The sequence below is a fragment of the Zalophus californianus genome, chromosome 11 (genome assembly GCF_009762305.2).
Source record: "Zalophus californianus isolate mZalCal1 chromosome 11, mZalCal1.pri.v2, whole genome shotgun sequence".
In the NCBI taxonomy this organism is placed as follows: Eukaryota; Metazoa; Chordata; class Mammalia; order Carnivora; family Otariidae; genus Zalophus; species Zalophus californianus.
The window spans coordinates 108,734,797-108,762,772 of NC_045605.1; the positions used below are offsets into that span (position 1 = coordinate 108,734,797).

At 58.0% G+C, this 27,976-nt stretch overlaps 1 protein-coding gene across 3 annotated transcripts in view; it reads left to right on the forward strand.

Moving 5' to 3' along the window:
* LRP5 (LDL receptor related protein 5) overlaps positions 1-27,976 on the forward strand; it is a 101,987-nt gene that overhangs the window by 26,034 nt on the left and 47,977 nt on the right. For 2 of the 3 annotated variants that reach the window (XM_027580149.1, XM_027580151.1), the window contains exons 2-5: positions 2,888-3,284; positions 9,234-9,431; positions 12,566-12,762; positions 13,882-14,013. In XM_027580149.1, the coding sequence (XP_027435950.1) occupies positions 2,888-3,284; positions 9,234-9,431; positions 12,566-12,762; positions 13,882-14,013 (924 nt within the window). The remainder of the gene's footprint in view (positions 1-2,887; positions 3,285-9,233; positions 9,432-12,565; positions 12,763-13,881; positions 14,014-27,976) is intronic. The other variant, XM_027580150.1, reaches the window with a different exon arrangement.

Here is a 27,976-nt window from a genome sequence, read left to right on the forward strand (position 1 = left end):
CAGCGTCTTTCCAGCCATGTCTCCCAGTGGGAAGGCCCCCGTTGGCCAGGGTTGCCTAGGCCCGGAGCAGGCCACCGGGAGAGTGGGTGCTGCCTGTGTCAGCTGGGAAAGCACCCCCTCGCTGTGAGTTCCCCGGGGGACTGGGGTGAGGCTGGTGCCTCTGGGGACTCGGGAGTGGAGTGTGCCATGCTTTCTAAACATCCTAGAAGCAGGAACTGCTCCTCCTGGGAAGACCCTGCCTGCTGGGGCCATGCCTGCCCGGGCTGCAAGGAAGCTTGCCCGCTGCCCACCCACCCACCCATCCCTGGCTCTCCAGGGTGGCTCCCTCCCCAGGAGTCTCACTTTGGGAAAAGCACAAGAAATTGAAAAACACCTCCCCCCCACTCATCTGTGGCCTTTGAAGGGTGCACCTGAACTGCCCAGAGTGTAAACCGTGGTGAAAATGTGGTCTTTCCAGTTTGGGGAGAAAGTACAGAGCAGAGCTAGGATTTTTTGTGCCTGGGGCAGCTTTCAGGAGCTCCCTTCCTCCCCCCCCCCCCCCCCCCCCATCTTCCCAGCCCAGGCACCTCTGCTGTAGGGTTGGGTGTTTTGGATTTCTGGCTAATACCAGGGCTGGCAACTCCCCCTCCCCCCCCGCACCTCCATAGCACCTCCCCTTCCGGCTAGAGAGCAGCTGATTGGAGACTGCTTGTCTGTGGGGCCGTTCACCTGATGATGCTCACACCTGGCACGGCTCCCCTGCAGCCCCTCACCTGTAGTCACCAACCAACACTTGAATATCTATGACCACAGGGAGCTTTGCTCCCCCTGAGACAGATGCTAACTTATAGAAAGAGTAGTCAGCAGCTCCCCCCTGCTTGCTTTAGCAAGGGCTCGTCTGGCCAGAGCTGGGTCCTCCTTGGTAGGGGGACGTCATGGGGCCTTGGTGACAGCACCGTGTGTGCACCTGTGCGGGTCTGTGTCTGGGGAGAGGATCAGTTTATCAGAGAGCGTTGTGGTCCTCAGAAGGTGAAGAACCATAGTGTGGAATTTCAACTCCACGTGCCCGGGCAGGTCATGCCTTGGCTGGATGAGTGGGGACGAGCCAGGGGACCTGGCTGCAGGGAACCTCAGGAGCCTGGGCACCGTAAACCTCATGGGCGGAACGGGATTCCTGGTAATCCTTGCTCTGGGTGGCCAGGAACAGCACGGTGATGATGAATGGGAATGTGCCCCAGGCCTGCCACGTCACCTGGGTTTGCTGTGGGGTGTCTTTGTTGGCCGTGGCTTTGCCTGCCTGTGTCACTCTGTCCTCCCGGATCCCACATACAACCCTGTTTGCAGTGGAGGCCCCCCTGCCTCTGGTCCTCATGGATTCTTCCTCCTTGGAAGGTTCTGGACCCTCCATCGTCCTGGGCATCATTCCCTTCCCCCACTGTGCTCTATGGCTGGCCGGCACCTAAGTTTCAGATGGCACCAGCTGCTGGCCAGGCCGCTGGTGGTGGGTGTCCCTCTTCACCCCCCGGAGCCTCTTACTGGGGGTGGTGACCTACACCCTCTGGACTGTCCCCCTTTTCCTTCCCACCTCTCACAAGGCAGAGGTAATGTACCTTCTTAAAGTTGGGGTGCCGGAGGCTGGGTGGGGCTGGTGAACGCTATGTGTAGAGCAGCCGGGTGCTGGCCCTGGGGGCAGGGCCAGGAGCGTTCTTAGCCAGGCAGGTGGACCCTCAGCATGTTGGGAGCCTTTCCTGTAAGAAGCTGGGAGGACGGGAAAAGTTCCATTTCTTAATGGTTAAAAACTCTTTAGTGAAGTAAGTATACACAGAAAAGTAACGCGTTTTTACAAACCAAATACACCCATGCAACCAGCACATGAAAAGTGGTCCAAAGCGCAGTGGCTTTTGGTGCACTGTTGCACTTGGCTGTGCAGGCGCCTCTCCAAGTCTTATCCTCCCCTTCCATAAAGTGGGCGCGATGTCTTGCGCAGCCTAAGCCCGTGCACGGGGTCCTCAGGGCGCTTAGCGGGGAGCCCGCACGGCTCTGCGTATTGTGTGTGAGCAGCGGAGAGCAGTCGGCCTGTGGTGATGAGTGTTCTTTACTGTCTGTCTGCATCTGCTTGGGGCAGGGAGGGGTGAGATCCGGGGACACATGTCCTTTGTGGCCATCTCCTCCTTGCAGGAGGTCAGGATGCCCAGCTCAGGTGTAGCTGTACCACCACCGTTTGATCCTTACGGGCGTCCGTTCCTGCCTCCTGACATCATGATGCCGGTGATGGTGGCAGTGGCGGAGCCCTGTGGGGGTCCTGACCTCCAGCCCTCCTTGTGTCCCTGAGTCCTGCAGAGGCGTGGCCAAGGTTGGAGCCTGGCGCTCGCTGTGGCAGCCTGACCTCAGCCCCCGTGGCACAGGGCGCCGTCGGAGGGGTTTGAGCTGAGGGGCTGGCATTCCAGAGTGGGAAGCCGAGGCCACTGTCCCAGGAAGGGGCCTGAGCTGGGACAGCAGGTCTGGGAACTGTGAGGGACTCCTGAGGTTCTGCCGCACCTGGGCTTTGCAGCCCGGCCGGGACTGGGCCCCCACACCCCCTTCTCTTGCATCAGGCTGATGTGACTTCTCTGCAGCCCCTAGAGATGCCGTGTGGCGTGGCCGTGGCAGGAAGAGTCACCTGGGCCCTGGGGGCGCTCGATGGCAGCCTGCCGTGACTCCAGTGATAGCGGCCCTGTTGGCCACATTGGAAAGCTCCACGAGTGGCGGGCTGGCCCGGGCCTGCCGAGGCACCTGCCTGCCCGCGCCCGGGGGAGCTGAAGGAAGGAGCGGAGGGGCCGGGGTGCGGCCGGGTGGGGGCCAGGAGTGCGCGGGGCCCGCAGCCCCCTGTGCCGGGCCCCCTCCTCACCGTTCGCTTCCACCCCTGCAGCCTCGCCGCTCCTGCTGTTCGCCAACCGCCGGGACGTGCGGCTGGTGGACGCCGGCGGAGTCAAGCTGGAGTCCACCATCGTGGTCAGCGGCCTGGAGGACGCGGCTGCGGTGGACTTCCAGTTCTCCAAGGGAGCCGTGTACTGGACGGACGTGAGCGAGGAGGCCATCAAGCAGACCTACCTGAACCAGACGGGGGTCGCCGTGCAGAACGTGGTCATCTCCGGCCTGGTGTCACCCGACGGCCTGGCCTGCGACTGGGTTGGCAAGAAGCTGTACTGGACAGACTCGGAGACCAACCGCATTGAGGTCGCCAACCTCAATGGGACGTCCCGGAAGGTCCTCTTCTGGCAGGACCTCGACCAGCCACGGGCCATCGCCTTGGACCCCGCACACGGGTAAACCCAGCTGCCTTCTTCCTTGGGGGGGGGGGGCGGTGAGGGGGTCGTGGTTTCCCTCTTGAATTGAGCCCAGGCAGCTTTGTCAGAGAAAACCTGGCCATCTTAAAAGGAGTTCACCTTTCAGAACCTGTTGTTGAGAATTATTTCCCCTTGATAGGCTGTAGTTACGTTTCTGTTTGACACCTGCTGCGTCCAAGGCACTGGAGGTGAATCATGAGGTATCTCTGTTGTGTGCGTGATGGCGTCCGAGGAGGTGCGGTTGGTCCAGCAGGTTGGATCTGTACCTTTCACACCTTTCTAACCGCATTTGCCGAGAACGGTGGTCCTTGTCTGGAAGTAGAACTGGCCAGGGGGACTGTTTGGCCTCTTCCGGAGTCCTCTGCTCTCCTCTGCTCCCCGGTCTGGCCAAGCTCACCGTGACCCATGAAGGCTCAGGGCCCAGCCCTGAGGCCCAGGTGGGGTCGTGTGAGTGGCAGCGAAGCTAAGAACATCCTTGGATTTGAAGGCTGGGAAGGCGAGATCACGGGGAGGTGCCTGAGTGTCACAGCCCAGGCTGGCCAGGCCCATTCTAGACTTTTCCCAGCGGGAGCTGTTTGCTCAGTCACCGCTCCGCCCTCAGTCCCCTCCTCCCACAGCCTAGGAGGGACACAGCCTTACCTGGGCAACAGTTGCCTGCCTACCCGCTGGTGGCAGCCGACCCATGGCTGTGTGCATCCAGTTCTCTGCTGGTTCGGTGGTCAGAGGTGGACGGCTCCCTGACATCTTGAACAGAAACGCAGTAGGACCCCTGGGTTCTGGGCCTGATGCCACCCGCTTGCTCTTGTCCCTGCCGTGCCTTCTCTGCCCGGTCAGCCCTCCCCAGGGTGGGTGGAGCAGGGGCCGGGAGGTGGAGGCCTGTCCCGCCAAGGCTGGCATTTGGGGGAGCAGGCTGGGTGAAGGGGTGCTGTGGTGGCCGAGTAACCCACCTTATGGCATGCTGACTTAGAAAATGCACCCCTCTGGCTCTGGTGTCCACCACGTGCGCACACACGAGGTCAGGGATGGTCTGCGATTTACGGCCCCGGCGTCTGATTCCCTGGAGTCAGGCCTGACAGGCCTGGTGCTTCCACCACTGGAGGAGCACCCCAGCATCCTGGGGGGCCAAGCCCGACAGTGACTTCCCACCCTTAGGCCCCTCTTGCCCCCCTTCCAAGCAGGCTGAGCGGCCCGGGGCCAGGCTGACCTTCCAGGATGTTCCCCATTTCACACCTCTCCCATACTGCGGGCCGAGTCTCCCTGGCTAAGAGGGGACGTTGTCAGTGATGGGAGAGGCTGAGGGCTGCCACCTCGAGGCCCTTGTGATGCACCTGAGGGAGAACACCATAGTATGGTATGTCCAACAGATACTATGCCCAGGAGGGATGTGTGCCACAGAGGAGATTAATGCTAGGCCCGAGGACAAGAGGGGGTGAGGCAGGGTTAGGTCAGGAGACTAAGAACATCTGTTGGTGACATTTGAGCAGAGCCCTGAAGCAGATGAGAGTGAGAGCCATGTGGCCGTCCAGGGGACAAATATTCCAGCCAGTGGAAGTGGCCAGTGCTAGGTCCTGGGGTAGGAGGAGGCTCGGCCTGTTGGAGGGGCTGTAGTGGAGTGAGGGGGAGAGTGGAGGACACAGAGCAAGGGGAAGGGTAGGTCCTGTTTAGAGTGGAGGAGTCGCTGGGTCTGACTCATCAGCAAAGGGGTCCCTCTAGCCGTCGGAGTGAGGGTGGACTTTGGGGTGGGAGCGGGGGGCTCATCAGCGGCTATCACCATGATCTGGTGCTAGAACGTGAAGACTTGGATCAGGAAGCTAGTGGGCCATGAGTGAGAAGTGGCCAGATCTGGGATCTGTTTTGAAGGCAGAATCACACGGGTTTGCTGGTTCTTTGCGTAAGGGTTAGAGAGAAAGGCAAGAAGCCTGCTCTGTGCCTCAGTGTCCCCATCCGTACAGGGTGAGACCATGTCCCGTGTCCTGCAGAAAACACCAAGAACAGTTAGCAGCCTCAATTAGTCTTACTTGTTGTTACACTAAAAATGCCCCTCCCTCACCACCCCAAATGGCGTCTCCGTGCCTGTGCACAGTGTTCTCTTTTTCCTTCCTCATGACCTCTCAGTGTCTTGGTTAGGAGGTGCTTGTGCTCAGCTGGGAGGCGCTTGCTGCTTGGTTGGGAGCTTGGTGGGGAGGTACTTGGTGGGGAGGTGCTTGGCACTTGGTAGGGGTGCTTGCTGCTTGGTGGTAGTAGATACTTGGTAGAGAGGTGCTTGGTGCTTGGTGGGGAAGTGCTTGGTGCTTGGTGGGGAGCAGTCTTCTCCATGTTCATGTGCAGGCTGCCCTTGCCTGCGCCATCACTGGGAGTCGGTCAGTCTCTAGCTCTGCGTTTTCTTATTAAATGTTTGAAATCTTTTCTGATCTTGCCTCTGAATTCTCTCCAACACCTCCACCCCCTGGGGCGAAGTTGACTTTGGTGCTGATGCCTTGGGAAGGACTCCTGAGCTGACCTGTGAAAGCCCCACACTTCCCCTGTGGTGAAGGTTTGAGATGCCCGTTCTGTCCCCTTGGGCACCATGCTGCCCAGGAGGGGAGGACTCTGGGTCAGTACCCAGTTGCCACGGGCAGCACCACCACTCTTGCCGAATACAAGCTGGGGCTGAGTCCTGGGGGCAGGACCGCTGTGGGTCATGCACTCTGTCCTGGCCACAAGCACGAGGTTGCAGGAGCAGCAATGCCCCTTCCTGGTCCCGTTGGAGCCTCTGCCACGTCCTTGTGCCCTCCTGTGACACAGTCCCCTGTGTTAGAGGAGGGGACCCCCGGACCTCATCAGGAAGGAAGATTCTCAGTCCATCTCAGTGTGCACACGACTGAGAGCCCACAACCAGGAGGGCCCATGGTCCCGAGGCTGGGCTTGGCGTGGTTTCAGCAGCACAGGTAGCCAAGTGTAAGCATCCAGACAGGGTGGAGGGAAGACACCACCCTCCCCAGGGCCAAGGGCCCACGTGGGCGGCAGAGCCAGCTCTGGCGAGTACCCTCTGGCCCTGAGTACCTGGAGCAGGGCAGACACCAGCCCCGCACCGAGGGGAGGCCCAGGCCTGCACCAGCCCACGAGGGGCTGCAGTGGCTCCTGGGTCTCAAGCTAAAGCCAGGCTGAAACCCAACCCCTTCTTTAAAATGCAAGATGGTCCCTCCCTAAAATAACACACAGCCACGACCCACGGCCGCAGGCAGCCTCTGCACAAAGACCGGGCGCTGTGCTCTCCTTCGGAAGTTGATTTCCCCCCCGCGGAACTTGGCCGGGTCCGTGGCAGCGTTCAAGATTTTGCAAAAGCACGTCCACGCCAACGGGTCTCTGGTAACGGAGTGGCTCGCAAATTCCCCATTTAAGGAAAGCAGCGGGCCTCTGTTATGAAACCCGGGGGAAGGAATTTGAATTATGCTCCTCGCGGAGGTCCTGAGCCTTCACATTTTCCGGCCTTTCTCGCTGGCTGCAGGGAGCGTTCAGGGAGGTCAGGAGTGGATTGCCCTGAGATTGATTCTCCTGATATCTTCTCGGCGGGTGGTGGGAAGGCTGGGCCCTTTCCAGGCTGCTGGGGGGCGGGAAAAGCACTGGGAAGAAAGGCGTCTGCAGCAGGCCGGCGGGAGCCCTTGCTGAGCTGACCCACAGCACCTGCGAGCCTCGGGCGGCCAGGAAAAGTGCACCAGGGCCCCGGGCCTGCTGGTACAGAGGAGAGTCACATGACGGCCAGGCTCGGGCCCTTCTCAGAGAGCCACGCGGTGCTCCCGGAGCCGCTGGTACGTGCCTGGGGCAGGTCGGCCTCTGGAGTCTCAGTTTTCCCATCTGTCCGGTGGGAAGAGTGATCCCCGCTCTCCCTGTGTCGGCCAGATACTCACTAGGTGCAGAGGAGGGAGGGCAAGAGAAGCCCCTGCGAGAGACGTTTCATGTGAGGGGCACTTTCTTCTCCTCCTGTCCGCACTGGGGTGGGAGAGCAGGGGAGCTTGGTGGCAGGAGCCTTGCTGCCACGCGGGGAGGAGGCTGCCTTTTGCATGGCTCAGTGACCTGTCCCAGCTCCTCCAGCCATGGCAAGAGCTCTTAAGTGAGGCTGCACGGCCTCATAAACGGGGGTGGTCCCTCCGGCACCCACACCTCCCATGGCTGCAGGGGGCCCACTGGATGAAGACCCCCAAAAGCAAGGTGGGGCGTGTTCTCCCCATGCCCCCAGTGAGCGCGCCGGCTCCCGGTGCACAGCAGAAGCTCAGGGTTTGCTGAGAGGGGAGGAGATCTTACCTGGGATGGAGTAGAGCCCGGAACCATAGGGGACTTGCCGGGTCAGAGAGAAGTAGCTCGAAGTGAAGAGAGAGTCTCTGGGCCCGGCACCTAGGATCCTGAGAAGGGACGGTGCAGCGCCTCCGCCTGCTGGATTTGCACTCCCCACGGGCCTCCCACGGATGGCACAGGTGGGACCCGGGAGCTCCCTGCCTTCTCGGGTCAGCGTTCCGGGTGGACTTCCATTGGCCCGGCGGGGACGAGCTGCCTGTCTTTAAAGCAGTCTCTGAGGCCGAGGGTTATGGGATTTGCTGATTAGCCACGACCCACCCATGCCCACCCGGGGAGGCAGGGAGAGCTTGAGGGACCACACGTGGGAGTGGGGCTTCTCAAGGGGAAATTGGACACTGTCCTTGTCGGCAGAGAGACGCTGGGCAGACCAAATAAAATAGGTCTCCCACCCTTGTGTCCCATGGCTCATCCATGTCCGACTAGAACCTGAGGGTCCCGTGTCCTCCAGGCTGGTGTGGTTCCTCTCAGCTGTCACTAAGACCCATGCCTGGCTTCGAGGAGCACGCTGGGTGGTGTGGTCGCCCCACCTGGAGAACTAGATGCGTTCTCTGGGTGCTGGTGGGGTTTGAACCCGTCACCCCAGACGCCTGGTGTCACTGCATATCATGTCCGCTTACTTGGTGGGCCGTCATGTAAGGAAGCCTTTAAGGAGGTGGGGTGGCTTCTCGCGGATGTGAGGGGCCTGCCCCTTACTGGAAGCCGAGAATGTGGATAAGCAGAGCCAAATCACCCACAAACCCACCCGTGCAAAACGGCTATTACTGTTTCAGGGCACGCCCCACCCGTGTTTTTTTGTTTTTTTTTTTTTTAAATAGACTTTATTTTTTTAAGCGGTTTTGGGCTCACAGCAAAATTGAGGGGAAGGTACAGAGATTGCCCATATGCCCGTGAGCAGTCTATGGTTTTGAAAAAGATGTAACACCGTGCATCCACCAGTGTAGTAACTTACAGAAGAGTTTCACTGTCCAGGAAATCCTCAGCACTCCATCTGTTTGTCCCTCCCTCCACAACCCCTGGCAGCCCTTCATCTTTTTATTGTCTCTGTAGTTCTGCCTTTTCCAGAATGTCCTGTGGTTGGAATCACGTAGTATGTAACCCTTTCAGATTGGCTCTTTCTCTTAGTAATAGACATTTAAGATTCCTCCATGACTTTCCATGGCATAATGGCTCATTTTTTTTATCTGCTGCATAACATTCCGTCCTACATATTTTTAATTGGCTTTAGCGGTCCATTTACAGCATTTTCGTGGTAGCAAAGAATCACAAACAACTCGAACGTCTGACGTGGAGTCATGTAAATAATTTATGATACCCCATCGCCATTAAGAGAATAAGGAGGATTTCTATTAGTAGGAGAGGGTACCCAGAGTATATTGCTAACTGAGGACAAGTTGGAACGGCATATTTTGATTACCCAAGTTTGTTTAAAAATTAGTATGTTCCTAACTGCTTAGGAAAGACATTGGAAATGAGAATAGCCGAGCCCCTAAGCACTGGTTATCTCTAGTGGGTGAGATTTGAGGACGAATTCACTGTCCCTGTCTTACACGTCTGCATTCATGTAGACAGAAAGCTCGTGCTCTGCCTCCTCGTTAGGTACATGTACTGGACAGACTGGGGCGAGACACCTCGAATCGAGCGGGCAGGGATGGACGGCAGTACCCGGAAAATCATTGTGGACTCCGACATTTACTGGCCCAACGGGCTGACCATCGACTTGGAGGAGCAGAAGCTCTACTGGGCCGACGCCAAACTCAGCTTCATCCACCGTGCCAACCTGGACGGCTCGTTCCGGTAAGTGCCCACCTGCTTGTGGGCCCCTACCTCTCCCTCTGTTCTCTGGCCATTGCCAAGGCCTTGGCCAGTCCGCTGGGCATCAGCAGGTGACCCTTCTTAACTCAGACCCCATGGTCTCGTATCTGAAACCCTGGGGGCCGGAGGAGTTCTGGACTTTTCAGCACTTGAAAAAGTGATAGAGTACACACGATATGTCTTAATTCCACACCAAGCAAGGTCGGTGGGGGAGGGGGGTGGCGTCTGCCGTCCACCGTGTGAATATGTTCGCAACAAAACACAGAATGTTCGTTCTAAGCAGGGTTGGGAGACTATAAATAGCCCCACATCCACACACAGGTTTTGCCACCAAATGAGTAACAGAACTCTTGCCATTTTCAGAGTTTTTTGGATTTCAGAATTGCAGATAAGGGATTGTGTACCTAAAGCCCAGGGGTCCGACAGGGTTTGAAGAGTTCACTGTACCCCTTTCCTCCTGTCACCAAGTACCCATTGTGAGGGCAGGAGCAGGGTTGGTCTTGGGGTTCACTGCATTACCCCGTCTTGCCAGAGGGCCTTACACCTAGTAGTGGCTCAGTGAAATGAGTTAAATGAGTGAACTGTAAAGGATTTTTTACTTGTTAGGTAATTGCTTTTAGAGTTTTCTGGTCAGCTTAGCTTAATAGCCCCCTACCTCATTACGCTGTAGATGTAGGAACATCCCTTCAGCGCACAGGTGTTTATTTATTTTTATTTATTGACCAAAGACCGCCTGCTAGCTCTTTGCCGGGTCTTGGGGGTCCTCCTGGGAGGATAGACCCTGTTCCTGCATGGTGGAGCTCCTGAACCAGGCGGGGAGTATGTGGGTGCTGGTGCCATGGGCTGCAGTCACGTGGCATGGGGAAGACTCGGCTGGATCTCTGCACACACAAGCAGATGACAACTCCAACAGATTTGAGGATGTTAGCAAGTTTGCCACATTTTACCCAGGCCTGCGTATTAGTTGTCTATTGCTTTGTAACAAAAGACCCCCCAAACTTGGCCACCTAAATCAGCAAACGGGTTTTTTTGTGGGGAAAGGGTATCAGGAATTAGGAGTGGGTTAGCTGGCTTAGCTCAGAATGTGCCCTGTGGTTATAGTCACGCTCCTGGTTGGGGCTACCGTCATCTGAAGGCTTGACTGAGGCTGGAGGATCGCTCTGATGGCTGTTGGCAAGAGGCCTCAGTTCCTCCTTGACCTCTGCTGACCATGCCCAGCTGGTTTGAAACATTCTATCCCATAGTCTCTGTGAGCACAGACTGGCCTGGGGCCTGGATGGAGACTTGGAAAGTGTGGCAGCCTAGGGAGCTGTGGTTCTTGGGGAGCTGAGTGATCCTGGCCATTGTGAAGGGAGTGTTAGAGGCTGGAAAGGCTGCAGGCTGGGGGTGCCTGGTGGAGGGATTGTGACAGGACAGCAAGGATGGTGGTGGCATTTAGGATATGATAATCGTGGTGGTAGTGATAATGGTAATGATGGTGTGGTGGTGATGATGGTGATGGTGATGTGATGGTGGTGATGATGGTGATGGTGATGATGATGATGGTGATGGCGGTGATGGTCATGGTGGTGATGATGATGGTGATGGTGATGATGGTGATGACGGTGATGGTGATGATGACGGTGATGGTGATGATGGTGGTGGTGATGGTGATGATGGTGATGATGGTGATGGTGGTGATGATGCTGGTGGTGATGGTGATGATGGTGATGATGGTGGTGGTGATGATGGGGCTGGGGTGGAGGGTAAAAAGGGTAACAGCTGAGTGGGCTCGGAGTTCTCCTGAGGAGCAGTGGGAATATTTGGGAAGTAGATGGAGGTAGTGGTTGAATAACATTCTAGATGTGCTGCGTAGCACGGAATTATTAACTTAACAAAATAGTTAATTCTGTGTTACGTGAGTGTCACCTCATTAAGTTTATTTAAAAAGTGACATCAAGGGGATGCCTGGGTGGCTCAGTTGGTTAAGTGTCTGCCTTTGGCTCAGGTCATGGTCCTGGAGTCCCGGGATCGGGTCCTGTATTGAGCTCCCTGCTCAGTGGGGAGCCTGCTTCTCCTTCTCCCTCTGCCGCTCCCCCTGCTTGTGCTCTTTCTCTGACAATTAAATACATAAAAATCTTAAAAGTGATATCAAGAAAACAAAAAGGAGGCAGCGTTGGGTCAGATCAGGGAAGATCAGGGAATGTGGCTTTCAGTTGTTCAGTGACACCTTGTAAGTGTTTGTCTCCAAGGTGCGGTGCCAGGGGGCTGGGGATGTGCTGGGTATCAGCCCCCTGCAGCCCTCCCCCCCTACCCCACCAGGGAGCCTAGAGGCAGGGGAGGGTCATTAAACCAGATAATCACACACGCTACCAGGTATAAAATTCTGAATCATTACCAGCATCCATAATCTCATTAAAAACAAGTTGTCGTTGGGACGACTGGGTGGCTTAGTCGTTAAGCGTCTGCCTTTGGCTCAGGTCATGATCCCAGGGTCCTGGGATTGAGCCCCACATCGGGCTCCCTCCTCTGCGGGAAGGCTGCTTCTCCCTCTCCCACGCCCCCTGCTTGTGTTCCCTCTCTCACTGTCTCTCTCTTTCTCTCTCTCTCTGTCTAAATAAATAAATAAATCTTTAAAACAAAAACAAGTTCTTGTTTGCTGGGCATTATAAATACATAGAGGAGAGCTGCTTTTTCTTGCATTGATATCAAATTCAGTTTACTCTGATCCTATAAATTATTGGCCTTACAGGAATGAGCAGGCGCATTTGGTCCAATTTGTATTAAGTTGTTGAAACATCAGGCAGAGCAGGCGTGCTGGTCACCAGCTCGTAGTCATCAGCTGTGGCCTCCCCTTGCCATTTTTCTTCCTGTGGGGCCCTTTGCCACCAGCCACTTTTCTAGAAGCGGGTTGGGAGGGGAGGCCTGTGTCTCTGTGAGGGGTGGCGGGAGGCTGGTTGAGTCTGGGAGGTGCCCCGCACACACTGGGACGGACGGTTCCTGGGATGCCTGCCCCACTGTTGTGATGTGTGATGTGAATGGGTCCACAGTGACCTTGGAGGGTTTTCAAAGCTGGGAGCACGCAGGGCTGTGGGCAATCTGCTCATGGCTCCTCGCTCTGCCTCCCACCCCTGCAGGCAGAAGGTGGTGGAGGGCAGCCTGACACACCCCTTTGCCCTGACGCTCTCTGGGGACACTCTGTACTGGACGGACTGGCAGACCCGCTCCATCCACGCCTGTAACAAGAGGACTGGAGAGAAGAGGAAGGAGATCCTGAGCGCTCTCTATTCGCCCATGGATATTCAAGTGCTCAGCTCAGAGCGGCAGCCTTACTGTAAGTGGGGGGCTGGGTAGGGGGTGGCCGGCAGCTTCCCTCGGCCAAAGCCCCCAGTCTGGGGGCACTGACCTCAGAGCAGTGGAGGAAAGGAGGTGCTGGTAGAGGAGAGGGAGATGTATGCAGAGTGCAGGGCTCGGCTGGGGGGCAACTGAGAGAGCTCTCTGCAGAGCTTGGGTGAGGGGCTGCTTCAGGTGGGCCCCCCACCCCAGCTGCCCTCTCTTCAGAGGTGACAGAGGGACTCTCAAGGAAGGTTGCTTTGTTTTCAGGGCCAACAGAAGTTACATAGTTATTGATGAACAATCTGCTGTAAGTTGAGGCTCTCAGCCCGGGGTCCCCATAGGGTGGTGGCTGGGGTCCTTGATGGTGAAAAGCTTGAAACACATGGGCTCAGGGCTCCTGTGACAGGTGGCTAGCAGGGTCCTTGGGGACCAGGGTGCTGTAGAAGATTCCAGCTTTGAACTTAACACTGGGGGCCCAAGGGGGGCAACCGTTGTCGGTGCCAAAGGGAAGGTGGGGCTCTCTGGAATTGTTTTCTGGTGAGAACATCATGGTCCTTAAATGCATCCACACTTGGGGCAGCTAACACCTGGAAGGCAGCCTTAGGGAGAGGAGAGGCACCACCCCATATATCTTCTCCAGTTGACGGGGGGTGGTTCATACTCTAATTTCGGGGTACTGCACCCCAGCCTGCCCTGAGCAGAGTGAAATGCCGGCAGTGTTCAGTTCAGTTGGTGTTGGTTGTGGGCGGGCTTGGGAAAATGAGAAGGGTTGCTGGCAGCACCAAGAGTGTCCAGGCGTGGCCACCAAACATTTGTGCAGGTCCCGTGGGGTCCAAGCACGCCTCCGGGATTAGGCAGGCCTCTGCTCCAGGATCTCCCAGTCCATACCGCGTGCGGGGGTAGGTCCTGAGATCCTGGCGGCGGGGGCTGAGGGTGACCTTCACAGAGGAGGCGTCGTCTGAGGGGCCCTGGAGACGGCCAGGGTTTCTTGCTGTAAAGGGTGGGGGGAGGGGCAGGCCAGGGAGGATGCCCCCACGAGGAGTGGTGCGTGGCAGGGGGGAGTGGGGTCGCGGGCCCTGTTCTAGAGCCTTCCCTCAGTCTGCCCCGTCTTCGCCAGTCCACACACGGTGTGCGGAGGACAATGGCGGCTGTTCCCACCTGTGCCTGCTGTCCCCGAGGGAGCCTTTCTACACGTGCGCCTGCCCCACCGGCGTGCAGCTTCACGACAACGGCAAGACGTGCAAGGCAGGTGAGACGGGGGGCGCCGGCTGGGGGCCGGCCTGGCGGGGGGGTGGGGGGCGGCCACCCGGTCAGCGCCTTGTCCTGTCCGCAGCTCAGCTTTCGCGCGCTCTGGGCTCCGCGTCCAGGGGCGCTTGGGCGGCCCAGCAGCTGCGACCGGGCTCCGATCTGGGCTCCGCTGCCCGACAGGCACGCTACCGGGCTCGGGACTCGGGTTCTGGTCCGTCGGGCGAGCTTGCAGGGGGCCGCCAGCACGCCACGCTTGCAGCCTAGATGCTCGCTGTCGCGAACTGCCACGCGGAAACCGTGCGGACTGGAAGAATGACGTCAGTGGGGGAGGACCCCGTGAATCGGGAGGCGCCCCGCGATCCGGTGCCCGACACTGTGGCTTCGTCTCCTGCTTTTCTGCTTTTTCCGCGTTGATACGGAATTTATGATTCATTTTTATCCTTGCGTCCCATTTCCATGGTGTCTTCATGCCCTAATAACCCGCCCCATGGAAATTCAGGTTGCAGGCACGTGCTCAATGGGAGAAAACTTTGGGCACACGGAGTTCAGTTGCTGTCCCTCCCTGCGTGCAGGTGTTCTTCTCTACGTCAGGTGTTCACCCACCTCTTTGTTCTCCTCACGAATTCTCAGCACTTGCTGCTTTGAGGACTCCTAGTATGATTATGTTTTAATGAAGTGTCACCTGCTCGTCCGGGGCACTGTCTGAGGCTCTTCCTTGCCGGGTGTCAGGTTCAGGGTGTGCTCTTCCAGAAATGATGCGCATCTAGGATGCGGCCATCTCTGGGGATGTCCAGGGCCCAGCGCGGCTGGCTAGCACTGGAGTGGGCCCTGGAGTGGCTGGCGAGGGGCTAGTGAAAGACGTCAGGAAGCAGCCACCCCTGGGCCAGTCGCACCTGGGGGAAGGAAAGGGAGACCAGGGCTTACCTGGGGACCTGGGGGCAGAGGGGAGGGAGTGTTACCAGAACTTGAGCACAGGTTTATTTATTTTTTTATTTTTAAGATTTTATTTATTTACTTGGGGGGGGGGGTGGAGAGCGTGCTCGAGAGAGAGCCCAGGCAGTGGAGAGGGAAAAGCAGGCTGCCCATTGAGCAAGGAGCCCGATGTGGGCTCGTACCCAGGACTTTCTGAGCCCAAGGCGGCCACCCAACCAACAGAGCCACCCGGGGCCCCATGAGCACTGGTCTAAAACAAAATGTTCAGGGGCCCCTGGGTGGCTCAGTCGGTGGAGCGTCCAGCTCTTGGTTTCGGCTCAGGTCATGATCCCAGGGTTGCAGGATTGAGCCCTGCGTCGGGCTCCACCCTCACCATGAAGTCTGCTTGAGAGTCTCTCTCTTCCTCGGCCCTCCCCACTTGCGCTCTCCCTCTCGCTCCATCTCTCTCTCTCTCAAATAAATAAATCTTTAAAAAAAAAAAAGAGCAAAAAGTTCATCCTGGCAAATCTGAAAAATATGGGGTATACTGAGTTCCACGAATCCACAAGCAATGACCTAATGTCTGTTAAAGGAGCTGGGTGCAGAGAATAAAGCCGTAAATGACACTGGCCTATTCCCGCCCCCCTTCTTAGAGCAAATGTGCTAGTGGGGGTGGGGCCGACAGGAAGCAGGCAGGCAGGCACACAAATGAATAAAACCAATTCAGATTTGGGTCAGAGTGAAGGAAGGACACAACGGGGGGGGGGGGGGGGGGGGGGGGGGGGGGGGGGGGGGGGGGGGGGGGGGGGGGGGGGGGGGGGGGGGGGGGGGACTCAGATGGGTGGGCGGGGGGAGGCTGGGATGAAAGGTCAGAGAAGTTCCTTCCCAGGAGGCACCATTCAGGCTGAGACTGGAGGATTACCAGGGAGGAAGGGCAAGGAACAGTGAGAAGAACAGCGTGTGCGGCGGCCCTGAGGCAAGAGCTAGGTGGTGTCAGGACTGACTTCACAGGGGTTTGACCTGTGCAATCACTCAGGGCCCCGAGTTCAGAAGAGCCCTGTGCTTGGTTTAAGGCTCTGTTGTTGCTGACTTGAAATGCTTAATAATTTTGGGGCACGGGGGGCCCCACATTTTCATTTTGCAGTGGCCCTGCAAATTATGTAGCCAGTCCTGCTTTGTGTATAGGAGAAGCTGAAGGGCATCTGGAGGTCGTCTTCATATTTTGGTGGGTCTTTTTCTGCTGGTTTTCCATGTGCGTCTGTGCATCTTACTTGACATTATCGCAGGAGTATTTGCAATTGCAGGAGGTGTATTTGCTTCTAAAACACGAGTTTTAGTACCGAAAAAGTATTTATCCAATGAAACATCTTTCCCCTGTTGGGCATCTCTGTTTTATTTGTGTTTTTGCTATTTCCGAGTCATGCTGCCTTGAGAGAGCCAGCGTGGGGCCTGGCCCCAGGGTTAGAGGGATCTGAAGCTGGTGTCTCTTGCTGCCGTGGATTGGTGATCCCTGGCCTAGCCGTGGTGCTGGATGGGGGAGGTGAGGTCGGCTGTGGGCGGAGGACAGGCATGGCTGAATGCCAGCGTGGTTGCCATCTCTGCCCACCTGGGGTGTCTGGAGCCGGGGTGCACGTGGACATTTGGGGAAGGGGTGAGGGCTGGACACAACCGCCCCCCCCCGCCACGGTGGATCACGCAATAGTGCTGGCCCTTTTGGGGAACTTGTGCAGGCCGCTTTTGTGAAGGGGCCCTGTGAGGGAGGAGACCCATGCATCAGGGTTCCAGACTGGAGTGTGGGGCCTCCTAGAATCCCAGAGTCGTGGCTTAGTGCCCTGCACAGCTGGAGAAGCCTGGAGTTCCACCAAGGACTTGCCCAGACTACCCCGGGGTATAAACGGCTGTTGGTCATCGAGGGTGGACGGCATTTGGGGTCTTGTCGCTCTGTGCCTCTCTTCCTCCCTTGTGAGATGGGGCTGTCACCGGCCACCCCCTGCCCGGGGAGGCCGGGGAAGGACATGGCGTACTGATAGGACTCAGAAGCACTGTGCAGGGCACCCGGTGCGTAGTCAGTGCAGAGTATGTGGTAACCACAGCCACCGTTCACACCGTTGGCGTCTTTCTTCACGTCGGGCCAGAGGAAGTAGGCCAGGTCCTCAGGAGGCCTAAGTTTGCCTCCATCGTCCAAGGGCCCTCCCACCCCCTGGGGAGGGCTGATTTCTTTGGCAGGCAGAGGAGCAGGGACTTTCTGGTTCCCTGCATTCTAATAGCCGGAGCCTCTGAGGTCCGGGCACCCTCGTCTGTAGTTGAGCCTCTGGAGGGCATTCTGTTCTTTTTGCAAACATCCACGGGATGGGGGTGGGGGGCAGGGGGCAGAGTAGAGGAGGTGCCCTGGGGCAAGAGGGCTTCCTGGAGGCCGCTGCACAGGAGGGAGGGGGCTGGACGCTGTTGTGGTGAAGAGGTGTGGGGTGGACCTGGGGGATTAGCAGCGCGGCCTGTCCTGTGGGAAGCTGTCTGGCAGGGGGCTGATCCGCAGCTCCTGGCCTCCTTCAGGAAGGACGGCTAGCTTGCAGAGTCCCCTGGGACCCAGCAGTGCAGGGCCACCTTCCCTGGTCTTGTGAGAGCTGTTTCCATCTCCCAGCTGTAAAGGGCACATTCACCAATAACTCAGTTGGAGAATGCCAAGTGTGAGGAAGAAAATCATTTTTGTTGTCTTTTGGCGCTGCCGGCTTGGGTGGGTGGGGGAATCCATCTGCACAGAGCAGCTCAGGGGACTCAGGCTGAGGCTGCGTCCTTCTGCTTTTGCTCTAGATCCCCTGTAGGGTATGTCACAGGAGAGGGAAGATCCCAGAAGACAAAAGGGATGGGCTGGGGCTCTTGCTCTGCATGAGAGTGTGACCGTTGGGTTCTGTGTTTTTGTAAGAGTGGTTCCCACTCCATGGGCTTCCCACTCATTGACTGGCTGGTTTTGGGGGCTGCATGGGGCTTCTGTAGCTTCCTTCCCCAGAACCACTCAAAGCTGGGGTGGGAAGGGACAGAGTTTCCTAGAAGTTTTGGTTTGAGTTGAGAAGAAATCCAGGAGCTTCTCACAACATTGCAAGGGTTTGCCATCAAGGTGGCTTTCTGGAAATTTGGGGTGGAAATGTGGGGGATATCTGTCTGTCCATATTTCTTAATCCAGAGGGATCGGGGCACGAGTGAGGAATGGATTCTGTCTTTGAGGGGCTTTCCTTCTGTTTGGGCGACAGACACAGCGAGTCAGAGACGGGGCCGTGAGCGGGGGCCGAGGGCTTGGGACTTCACAGCACGCGACAACTCCACTGGCTGACTGCGTTTTAGGGTGCAGATCTCCTGCCCTCCAGGGTTTATTCCTGACCTCAGAATATCACGTTAAAGGAAAGTGTTTGATGAAGACGCCGTGGTTGTTTTCCTTTCCTCGAGTGGCCTTCTAGGCTGCCCCGCATCCGCCGGTGCGTATAGTTTTGCCTGCTGGTGGGTCTAAATTACACGCCGAGTGTGGATTTTGACCGCTGACGTTGTGCAGGCAATTGTGAACGCGGCCTGGAGATAGCAACTGGCAGCACGAGGGTAAGATGGAGAAAGCAGACCCTGAATCCTGCTGGTTGCCTCTGCCCAGAGTGGAGCTCGGAGGTCCCAGCGTGCGGGCACCCGGTGCAGGGCCCCTCGCTGGCCGGAACTGAGCAGCACGCGTGGATACCGCTGGCGCTCGGGAGAGGCTTGCTGGCAGCCGGTGGGAGGGTGGGATGCAGGGCCGGCACAGGAAGATCTCGTCTGGGCCATGGAATCGGTGAGGTCCAGTGCCCCCGGGGGTGAAAACTGAGGCCGCACGCTGAGGGTCAGGAGGTCCTGGTCTAGAGGAAAGGCTTTTGGGAAGGAGAAATGGAGCGTCCCAACTTCCGCTCTTCTGAAAGGGGAGGCGTCAGAGGCGACATTCGCGGTATCGATCGTGGCTTTGGTCTGTAGTTGAGAGTCTGCCAGAGGCTTTTGGGGTGGTGAGGAAATTCAGTCTCAGGGAGACCCAGAATTTAAAGCAATTTCCTGTCATGTGATGGCTTTGTATGTCCGCTTATCATTCTATGATACCGGCACTCACATCCCGGCTGTGTGATCTTGGGAAAATAACTCAGCCTCTCTGTGCTTTCAGTCACTTCACCTGTAAAAAGAGATGATAACAGTACCTGATTCTTGGGAGGAAGGCCTGGCTGCCCAACAAGTAGGAGTGTGCTTAAATTTGAACTTGAACTTGGAGCCAGGCAGGCACTCTGATTGGATGCCAGAAGAGCAATTCTTCCCTGAACGTTTGGAATCAGAAGTAGATGATGAGGCTGGGTGGTGGCGAGAGGAGGCTCGAGGGGGCGTGGGGTGGGTGCGGGAGCCCTCCTCGACACTGCCAATGGGAAACGGGTGGAAGAGTGACGTGTGTGTCCTGAGTGCACTGGGCACGTGGCTCGCTTTCCAGGGATGAAGGCCAGCATGGGGCTGGGCAAGATTGGGGTCCGAGGCAGGGGTCTGGATGTGTCAGAATTACTCAGGCCCTGACGTCACATCCAGGTCGCCCAGCCCTAGCAAATCAGAGTCTCCAGGACAAGGGACGGGCGTGGGAGGCAGAGGGCTGAGTCTGCGCTTGACACGCGCCCAAGGCAGGCTGATGTGTTGCAGTTGGGGAACCCTCCGCACTGCTGGAAACATCTCAGGACCCGAAGCCACGGCCTGAGGCATGACTTGCGGATTCCTGGGGCTTTCACTCTGAGCGTCTGACCATTTATGCTGTGGAGTTGAATCGGAAGAAATTTTCGTGATATGCATGAGTCCTATTTTTCCCTGCTTTTGAGCAAATGAAAGCCAGCCCTGTGCAGGGAGTTGGTGCCTTGCCCCAAGGAAGGGGCTTAGGTGGCAGTGATGCTCAGACCCCCGTGAATGGGGCTGTGACAGCCCAGGGCCTGCAGACTGCCCCCTGGAAGCAGAGGATGACACGGGGCGGGGTGTGGCCTTCTCACCTGTGAAATGGGGAGAGCAGGATGACTCTGCTCCGTGCAGCTGGTGGGTCAGATGAGAGGCTGCTTCCCACAGTGCCTGGGTGGGGGCCGCACAGACAGGACGGGAGACTCGGACTCCCTTGCCTTGGATCAACAGTGTCTTGTGTCCCGTGTGTGGGTGGGGTGACACCCACTCGCTGCAGGGTGCAGTGTCTCCGGTCCCCCAGTCCCTCCCGACGTGGCCCCCGTGGGGGTCCTGTAGGCTCTGAGACTAGGAAGGATGTCAGAGCAAGTGGCCCCCTCCTAGGCCGCAGCTCGGCAGGGGGCCGGCGAGGGGGCTTGGTGAGACCCAGGGGGCCTGAGTGACTCTTGTCTCGCGAGCCAGTGGGAGAGGATGCCTGGGCCAGGCTGCGATCCCACGCACCGTGCGTCCGCCAGCGCCAGCCTCCCGCACCCCTCCCCGGCAGCCTGGCCCACGGAGGCGCCCAGCTGGCTTTGGTTTTCCCCATGTTTTTCCAATTATGTGGGATGGGCTAAAAACAGCAGTAGCGGGGCCTTATTTGGGAGCTCCCACCACCAGGAAGCCTGGTGCTCTCCTTGCTCCAGCTCCCACGGTGGCTCCTTGTGGAACGTGCCCCTGTTGTGACATTCGTCCCCGTGCATTCCTCACCACTGGGGGCTTTCTGGACAATGTGTGTCCCTGCTCAGGGCCCGAACGAGCTGGGCAGGTCACTCGCTGGGGCTGTGTCCGGGGCAGTGGGGCCAGGCTGCCACCCTCTTTTGTGCCCTCCACCGTGGTGGGGCGGGCGGATGGGCGGCTCGGGCTTCATGGTTTACGGGTCCACCTGCTGCACCTCGCCAAGAAGTGGTGTGAACAGGTGTTCGCGGGGACAGGAAACAAAAGGTCGAGGGGCTATGGTGGGCCGAGGTGGGGGGGCCGGCGGGGGCGGACAGAGGGCGTCACTGACGGGTGTGACGGCCAGACTGACAACTGGGGCCGTGTCTAGAAGCCCCTCACGTTCATCCGTCTTTCTGGGTGGATTAGCCGAGGCTCAGGGCCGAGGAATAAGGGGCGCGTTTGTTTCCAGTCTGACTGTCTTGTCACTTACCGGGGAAGTAGGTCAAAGGGAAAAGAAAGGAGGCCCTTGTGGCCGAGGCCTCCGCCGCCCGGGCCGTGACTGGCGTTGACTCTGCAACCAGAAGGCAGCTGCTGTTCTCAGCCATGGACCGTGAATTTGTAATAGCAAGAAAATCAGATTGCACAGTCCCAGGAAATGGTGTCACAAGTCCAAGCACTGACTTTTTTTTTTTTTTGGCCGGGGGGGAATGAAGGTATAGCTTGCAGACAGTAAAACACACAGAGTCTGAGCGTCTGCTGTGATTAGCTTTGACAGTTGGATACATCTACCTCTCCACCACCCCCGTCCGGATACAGAACATTTCCAGCACCCAGAAAATTCCCGGGTGCCCCCTGCAGCCCCCCTGCCCACCCCGCTGGGCAGCCCCGTCCTGACTTCCAACACCACGGGTTAGTTTTGCCTGTTCTGGAGCGTCCCAGAAACGGAACCACACAGCATGTGCTCTTTTGTGTCTGAGCCTGAAGACTAACTTCTAAATCTAATAAAAGAGAAGAGGGGAGTATGCCATATTCTTAGAGAAAACTGTCATCCTAGGGCCGGGCAATGAGACCGGGTGGGGCCTCCGGGGTGCCCCGGGTCCGCCGGTGGAGAGCGACGCTGCCGTCACTCCCCGTGCTGGCCCCGTCCCCCACCCCCAGCCCGTCCAGTGTCCCCCTTGCTGGTGCCACGCGAGTCTAGCTCCAGCCCGGCCCCAGAGCGCAGGCAACTTCTTTCGTCTGTGGAGTCAGGTTCTGGGCTTGAGGTCCAGGCCCTGGTGAAGCCCCCAGGCGGCTAGAGAAAGGCCTCACCTGCCCCAGCCCTGCCCACCATGTGCCCCTCCTGCCGGCTCTGGCTTTGGGGATGGCTGCAGGTCCTCTGTCTTGGTTCCACGGACCGTGCCCTGGTGCGTCTGCCCTTCCCAATTCCCAGGGCCCTGGGGTGAGCTGATTGCCCATGCGTGCTGGGCTGACGCCGGGGCCTCTGACTTGTCCTCAGACCGAGGCCAGGAGGCCAGGAGGCTCTTTTTCATCCCTGGCCTCCTATTCCAACTAAAATGGATGGTTTGCTCCTTTCCCACCCACCTTTTTGCCTTTGCCTGTGCTGTGCCCATTGCCGGGAGCACCCTTCCCTGTGGCTTCTCGCCTCACATTCCCACAGGCCTCCATTCAGACGGCCCCGGCCCCTCTGGGAGATGTGTTAGGTGTGTTATGATGTGCTCCCACATCCACGGCACGGGAGGGATCCTGGCTTCCCGCGGGACCAGCGTCGGGCCCAGGAAAGTTGATTAGGCGCCTTCAAGAGCCTTTGCCCTGGCAAGCGCTGAGGTTTTTTGGTCATCCTGGGGCCTGACTGCACCCTTGTCCTCTCCCTGCCACCCCAGGTTAGGGGGAGAATCAGGGCATTTGAGTTTGGCCTTCGCCCTGCACGATGTGGTTGTGACCTGATGAAATGCAGGATCTTCGTGTCTCGTTGACCTGGGAGTGAGTATCAAACAAGCTCACGTTTCCTAAAGCGCCTTATGAACTGTAAGGTGCGGGGGCGCCTGGCTGGCTCTGTTGGTTAAACGCCCGACTCTTGACCTCAGGTCTTGATCTCAGGGTTGTGAGTTCAAGCCCCACGTTGGGCCCCATGCTGGGCGTGGAGTCTACTTTAAAAAAAGAAAACAAGAAGGCCTGTAAAGTGCAGTGCACTTGAGTTAGGTTGAACCACACGGCCCGTCCCCACCAACCTCCTTCCTTGGTTCTGGCCTCGCTGCCAGGGTGGGGTGGACAGTAGCAGTAATAATCCTGCCCTGGGCTGCCGGGCAGGCACGCTTCTGAGCGCTGTATCACTGGTCAGAGGGCTGGGGCCAGCCTGCTTCGGAGGTTTGGGCAGTCAGAGCTTGCTCAAGGCCCCAGAGGAAGGGATAGAGGTGGGATTTGGACCCAGCCTTGCCCCGTGTTGCTGGGGCCCCGGGGAGCTTTTATGTGCTGTGGCGCGGGGGTTGGGGGGGTGGGTGGCGTGGCCGCCACCACCTCCAGGAGCCACAGGGCAGGAAGGATTGCTGCTGTACATGGACACCTGCAGTATGCCTGGGCTCGGGAAGGCACTCTGTGCTTTTTTTTGTTTTTTGTTTTTTAAAATTTTATTTATTTGAGAGAGAGCGTGAGAAAGGGAGCATGAGCAAGGGTGAGGGGGAGAATCAGACTCCCCGCTGAGTGGGGAGCCCAATGTGGGGCTCGATCCCAGGACCCTGGGATCATGACCTGAGCTGAAGCAGACGCTTGCTTAACCGAATGAGCCACCCAGGTGCCCTCGTGTGTGTGTGTGTGTGTGTGTGTGTGTTAAGATTTTATTTATTTATTTATTTGACAGAGACACACAGCGAGATCAGGAACACAGCAGGGGGAGTGGGAGAGGGCGAAGCAGGCTTCCCGCAGAGCAGGGAGCCCGATGCGGGGCTCGATCCCAGGACCCTGGGATCATGACCTGAGCCGAAGGCAGACGCTTAACGACTGAGCCACTCAGGCGCCCCGTGTGGTTTTTTTTAAAGAGCTGAGCCATATGCCCAGAGAGGTTGGACCGGGCCTTTTCCATCATGTGAGTCCCCGACTGTATTATATCGTCCAACCCCATGTTCTTGTGTTTCAGGTGACCAGGGGTCGCCCACCTTTAATTGGTCCAACCAACTGCACTTTGTTCACAAGTGTCTCTCTCTCTCAAGACCCTCTGGCCTGGGTCATGAGCCTCCAGGCCATGTCTCTGCTGCTCGTTCAAAGAGAACGTGGCCTGAGGTGGGTCCCCGGGGCATGCTTGGTGCCACCAGGAGTGGGACTTGTGCTGGGGCTGTGGCCTTGGGCTCAGAGGCTCATTGACTTTGTCACGGGACCACCCAGCCTCGCTGTGAGGAGACAGAGGTCAAGTTGCTCACTCCCGGCCACTCAGTGAGGAAATGGGGGCCGCGGGTGGGTGTGGCTTTTGGCTGTACGGCCTGTGTGGTGAGCAGCCCCTGAGGGGAGGGGGAAGGGCAGGTGGCAGAGGACCACGTGAGGGGCTGACTCCTGGCAATAGGAGAGCAAGGGAGTCACGAGGCAGGCACCGACCTTGCTGCCCTGGCCGCCCCAGGCCTCAAGGCAGAGGAGTGACTCTCCCATTTTACTGCTGTGCAGACAGAGGCCTGGACCCTGGGGCCGAGGTGACAGCCTCCCACACGCTTGTATGAGGGCCCGGGGTGGGTCGTGCAGACAGCTGCTCGGGCCTCAGGTTTCCAGTGGAGCCAGTGCCTGGCCCGGCCACTTCCGCTGTGGTCACTCGGCACGGTCTCCTGGGCCAGGGCGCCGGGCTGTGGTCTCAGCGCCTGTCCAACAGCTTACCCCAGGGGGCCGTGGAGAAACTTAATCAATTGCTAAAAAACAAAAATAAGTTGGCTGCCTACCAGCTGTGAAGCTGTTTATGGCCTTAGAACGGTAGTGTGGAGGGCGGCCTGCGCTGGCACCCGGCTCTGCCCATATGAAGCCAGGGGTGGGGGCGGTGAGGGGGGTCGGGGCCGAAGGGAGGCGGGAGGCTCCGCTTGACGAAAAGAAGCTGGTAGGAGCCGCCCTGGGGGCGTGGTGTAAGCCTCTTGATGGGGATCCGTCCTTTCTCGGAGATGTCTTTGGTTCAGTGGGGACAGTTGTGATGTACACTCTGCCAACTGGGAAGGCCAGGCCCTGATGCTGGGTGAGCGGGTGGGGGGGCGCAGGGCTTGGGGGCGCTGCCTCTTTTCATCTGTGTTGATTTGGTTGGTCCACATCCTGGGACGTGTGGTTTTACTCATCGTGAAAAATCCTTTCCCGTGTTGGGGTGCAGAGGGGATTAACCAACAGGATCTTCCAGGTCTCCACGCTGGAGCACCTGGCAGGGGGCTCTCCTCCAGGGCTGTCCAGGGGCTGTGGATCCTTCTGCCCCGTCCCTCCTCCTGTGGTTCTTCCCTCCCCCTCAGCTCAGAACCTGGAGGCCAAATAGGTCAACCCCGCGTGGCCGCTCCGTTCCCGCTGCTGGGACAAGTGAGAAAGCCTTGTCCCCGGAGCCAAGCCCTCCCCACCACCGCGAGAACCACAAGGCCTCTCCGCATAAGCCGGGGCAAAGTCTTGATGTTTTCTTGTTGAAAAGTTACATTTGTGATCACCCTTGAAAGGAACACATCACCCAAAATAACAGAAAATAAAAACCACCCAGAGAGGACCGCTGCTAACCTTTGGCTGTTTCTTGCTCCTCTGTCCCTCTGCTTGCGTTCAGGTCTGGGTTTGCACGATGTCTTCATAGCATGGCCCCGTCGCGCCCTGACCTCCTCCACCGCTCGGCGGGCATTTCCTTCCCCAGCCCTGCTCCAGAGCCCGGTGCTTTCGCGGGCCCTTCGTTTATTTGCTGTTCTTGTGTTGTGGGATATTGACATTGCCTGCAGGCCCTTTCCCGCGGGTTTGGGTTTTGCAGTGATCGCGAGGCCATGGTGATCCTGGGCAGCCAGGAACCCGCGTGCATGTCTAGCGGCTGCTTTGGTCTGGGCTTGCCGAGGGGAAATTGCCGGGTCAGAGGGTCCCCAAGCCACACTGCCGTCCAGGAAGCGCGTGCTGGGCTCCGTCCTCTGGGAGGCGGGGGCCTGCCGCAGCCACGCCGAGTGACCGGCACTTTCCACCTCCAGCACCTTCCTCAGGTTACTCGTCACTCCTGTTTGTTGCTGGGGTCTGGGTGGTTTCCTTCTTGACTTCGATGCCGTCCAGTGAACTTAAAAAACGACAGACTTTACCTTGCACGGCAGTTTCAGGCTTACAGGAAAATCGAGTGGAGGGTCCTGAGAGTTCCTGGGTATCTGCCCTCCCTCCCGACACGGTTTCCACCGTGACTAGGATGGGCCGTCTCATGTTGTGAAAGGTATACACGCGCGTGTCAGCCGAGGGGCCGCAAACCTCGCTCAGCCCCTGGGCCACGAGGCTCGAGGCCTGTTTCTCTGCAGCCTTGGAGCTCTGAAAGGTTGGGACGTTTTTGCACGGTTGAAAAGAGACTCACAAGAAGGATGTTTTGTGACACAGGAAAAGGAGAGGAAATGCGAATTTTGGTGTCCCTGCGTGACGTCTGGCTCGCATCCCCCTGCTTCTGTGCCGTCTGCCACAGCTTTCGCGCTGGGACGCCGAGCTGGCCGCCGGCGACAGTCGGGGTCATGGCCTGCAGAGCCTAGCATGCTGACGGCTGGTCCTTTACAGAAGACGTGTGCAGACCCCCGCTGGAGACCAGAAGGAAGACCGAGAATGGTCCCAAGATAGCCGCTGTGGACGTTTGCGTGTGTTTCCTGCCAGGAAAGGAAGCTTTGGTTCATCTGTGGGAGCAGATTTTGTTCCAGGGAGGCTTTTGTTTGTCTTGTGGCTGGGCTCCTGCTGCATGCACAGCATGCTGTTTGCACGAGGCTTCCTTGTAGGCGGTGGTGGGCTCAGCGCTGTCCCGGCGTCCGGAGTGCATGGTGTCCATGGGCTAGCTCCATTCCCATCCATCCCAGTGGCAGCAATGGCCCGGCGCGCTCTGGAGCCCCCCACCCCCACCCCCCCGCCCCTTGGACCTGCCTCTCCTTCCACGGAACATCTCCTCTCACCTCTGCTCCCCACCTCTTGTGGGTTGCATTGTGTCCCCCAAGAAGACACGTTGAGTCCCCGGAATGTGAATGTGACCTAACTTGGAAACAGGGTGTTTGCAGGTGTAACCAAGTTAAGATGAGGTCATACTGGAGTAGGGTGGGCCCTGAATCCAATGACTATTGACCTTTATAAGAGGGAAATTGAGACACAAAGGTGCGGGGGAGGAGGCTGTATGAAGGCAGAGGCAGAGGTTGGAGTGGTGAAACCACAAGCCAAGGAATATCCAGGGATTGCTGGTAACCACCAGAAGCTGAAAGAGGCAAGGACGTCTCCCCCAGAGCCTTCAGAGGGAGCTTGGGCCTGCCAGCCCCTGGCGTTTTTCCTTCTGGCCTCCAGAACCGTGAAGGAGTCCGTTCCCACTGTTATGAGCCTCCCCGTTTGTGCTGATGTGTTACGGCAGCCTTTTCCTGGCTGGGTCCGTGTGACCCACAGGACGGTGCCCTGGGATGGAAGGCAGCTTGGTCCGGAGGGATGTTGGCAGAGAGGGATGGTGTTGAACTTGACGTTCCCGTGACATTGGGCCATCCCTCAGGTCGGCTTTTTTGTTTGGAGAACGCCGGCTGCCAGGAAGGCTGTGCCCTGGCCTGTGGTCAGTGCCCCGCACTTGGCCCCAGGACAGGGGCGCTACCCTTCTTTCCTGCGTGTGTGCATGCAGTGAGGAAGGGGGAGGTCAGGAGTCCGCCCGAAGGAGGCTCCGGGGACGGCTGCCCAGCCAGCGAGGGGAAGGTTTCACTTTCCTTGGCAGCACTGTGGGGCAGGCTATTTGTTTAAACAACCCCAAAGAAAACCATTTGGCCAAACTGTTAGTTTCTAAACAATTTACTTCCCTAGTGTTTAAACAAACTCCTACCCAGGATCTGTGTCTGGTCCCAGGGAGGGGGGTGGCCTCTCCTCCTCTTGGCCCTGGCACAGTGCCCTATACCCACCCAGGTGGCCGGAGGCCGGGGCTGCCGCTCAGACCTCGCTGCTGACAGCCTTGGAGGTCACCTGTGAGTAGCAGCCTCTGTGAGCGAGCGGCTGGGGGTTCTGTCTCCGCAGCTGCCCCCCCACCCTGCCCGCCGGCCTGGTCCTGGACAGAGTGCTCCACCCCCTCTGTGCTTCAGGCAACAGGCTGGGCTGTGACTCTCGCCTGCATGTCCCCGTCTTCTAGGCAAAGCTCAAATAAAAACTTCAAAGGCTCTGCAGCCCAAGGGGAGTCACACCCCCCTCCTTGGAGTCAATTATCACCTACAGATTTATCCTGGCACTTAATTACTGCCTCAGCCACAGAGACTTAATTCTAAGGGATGCTGACA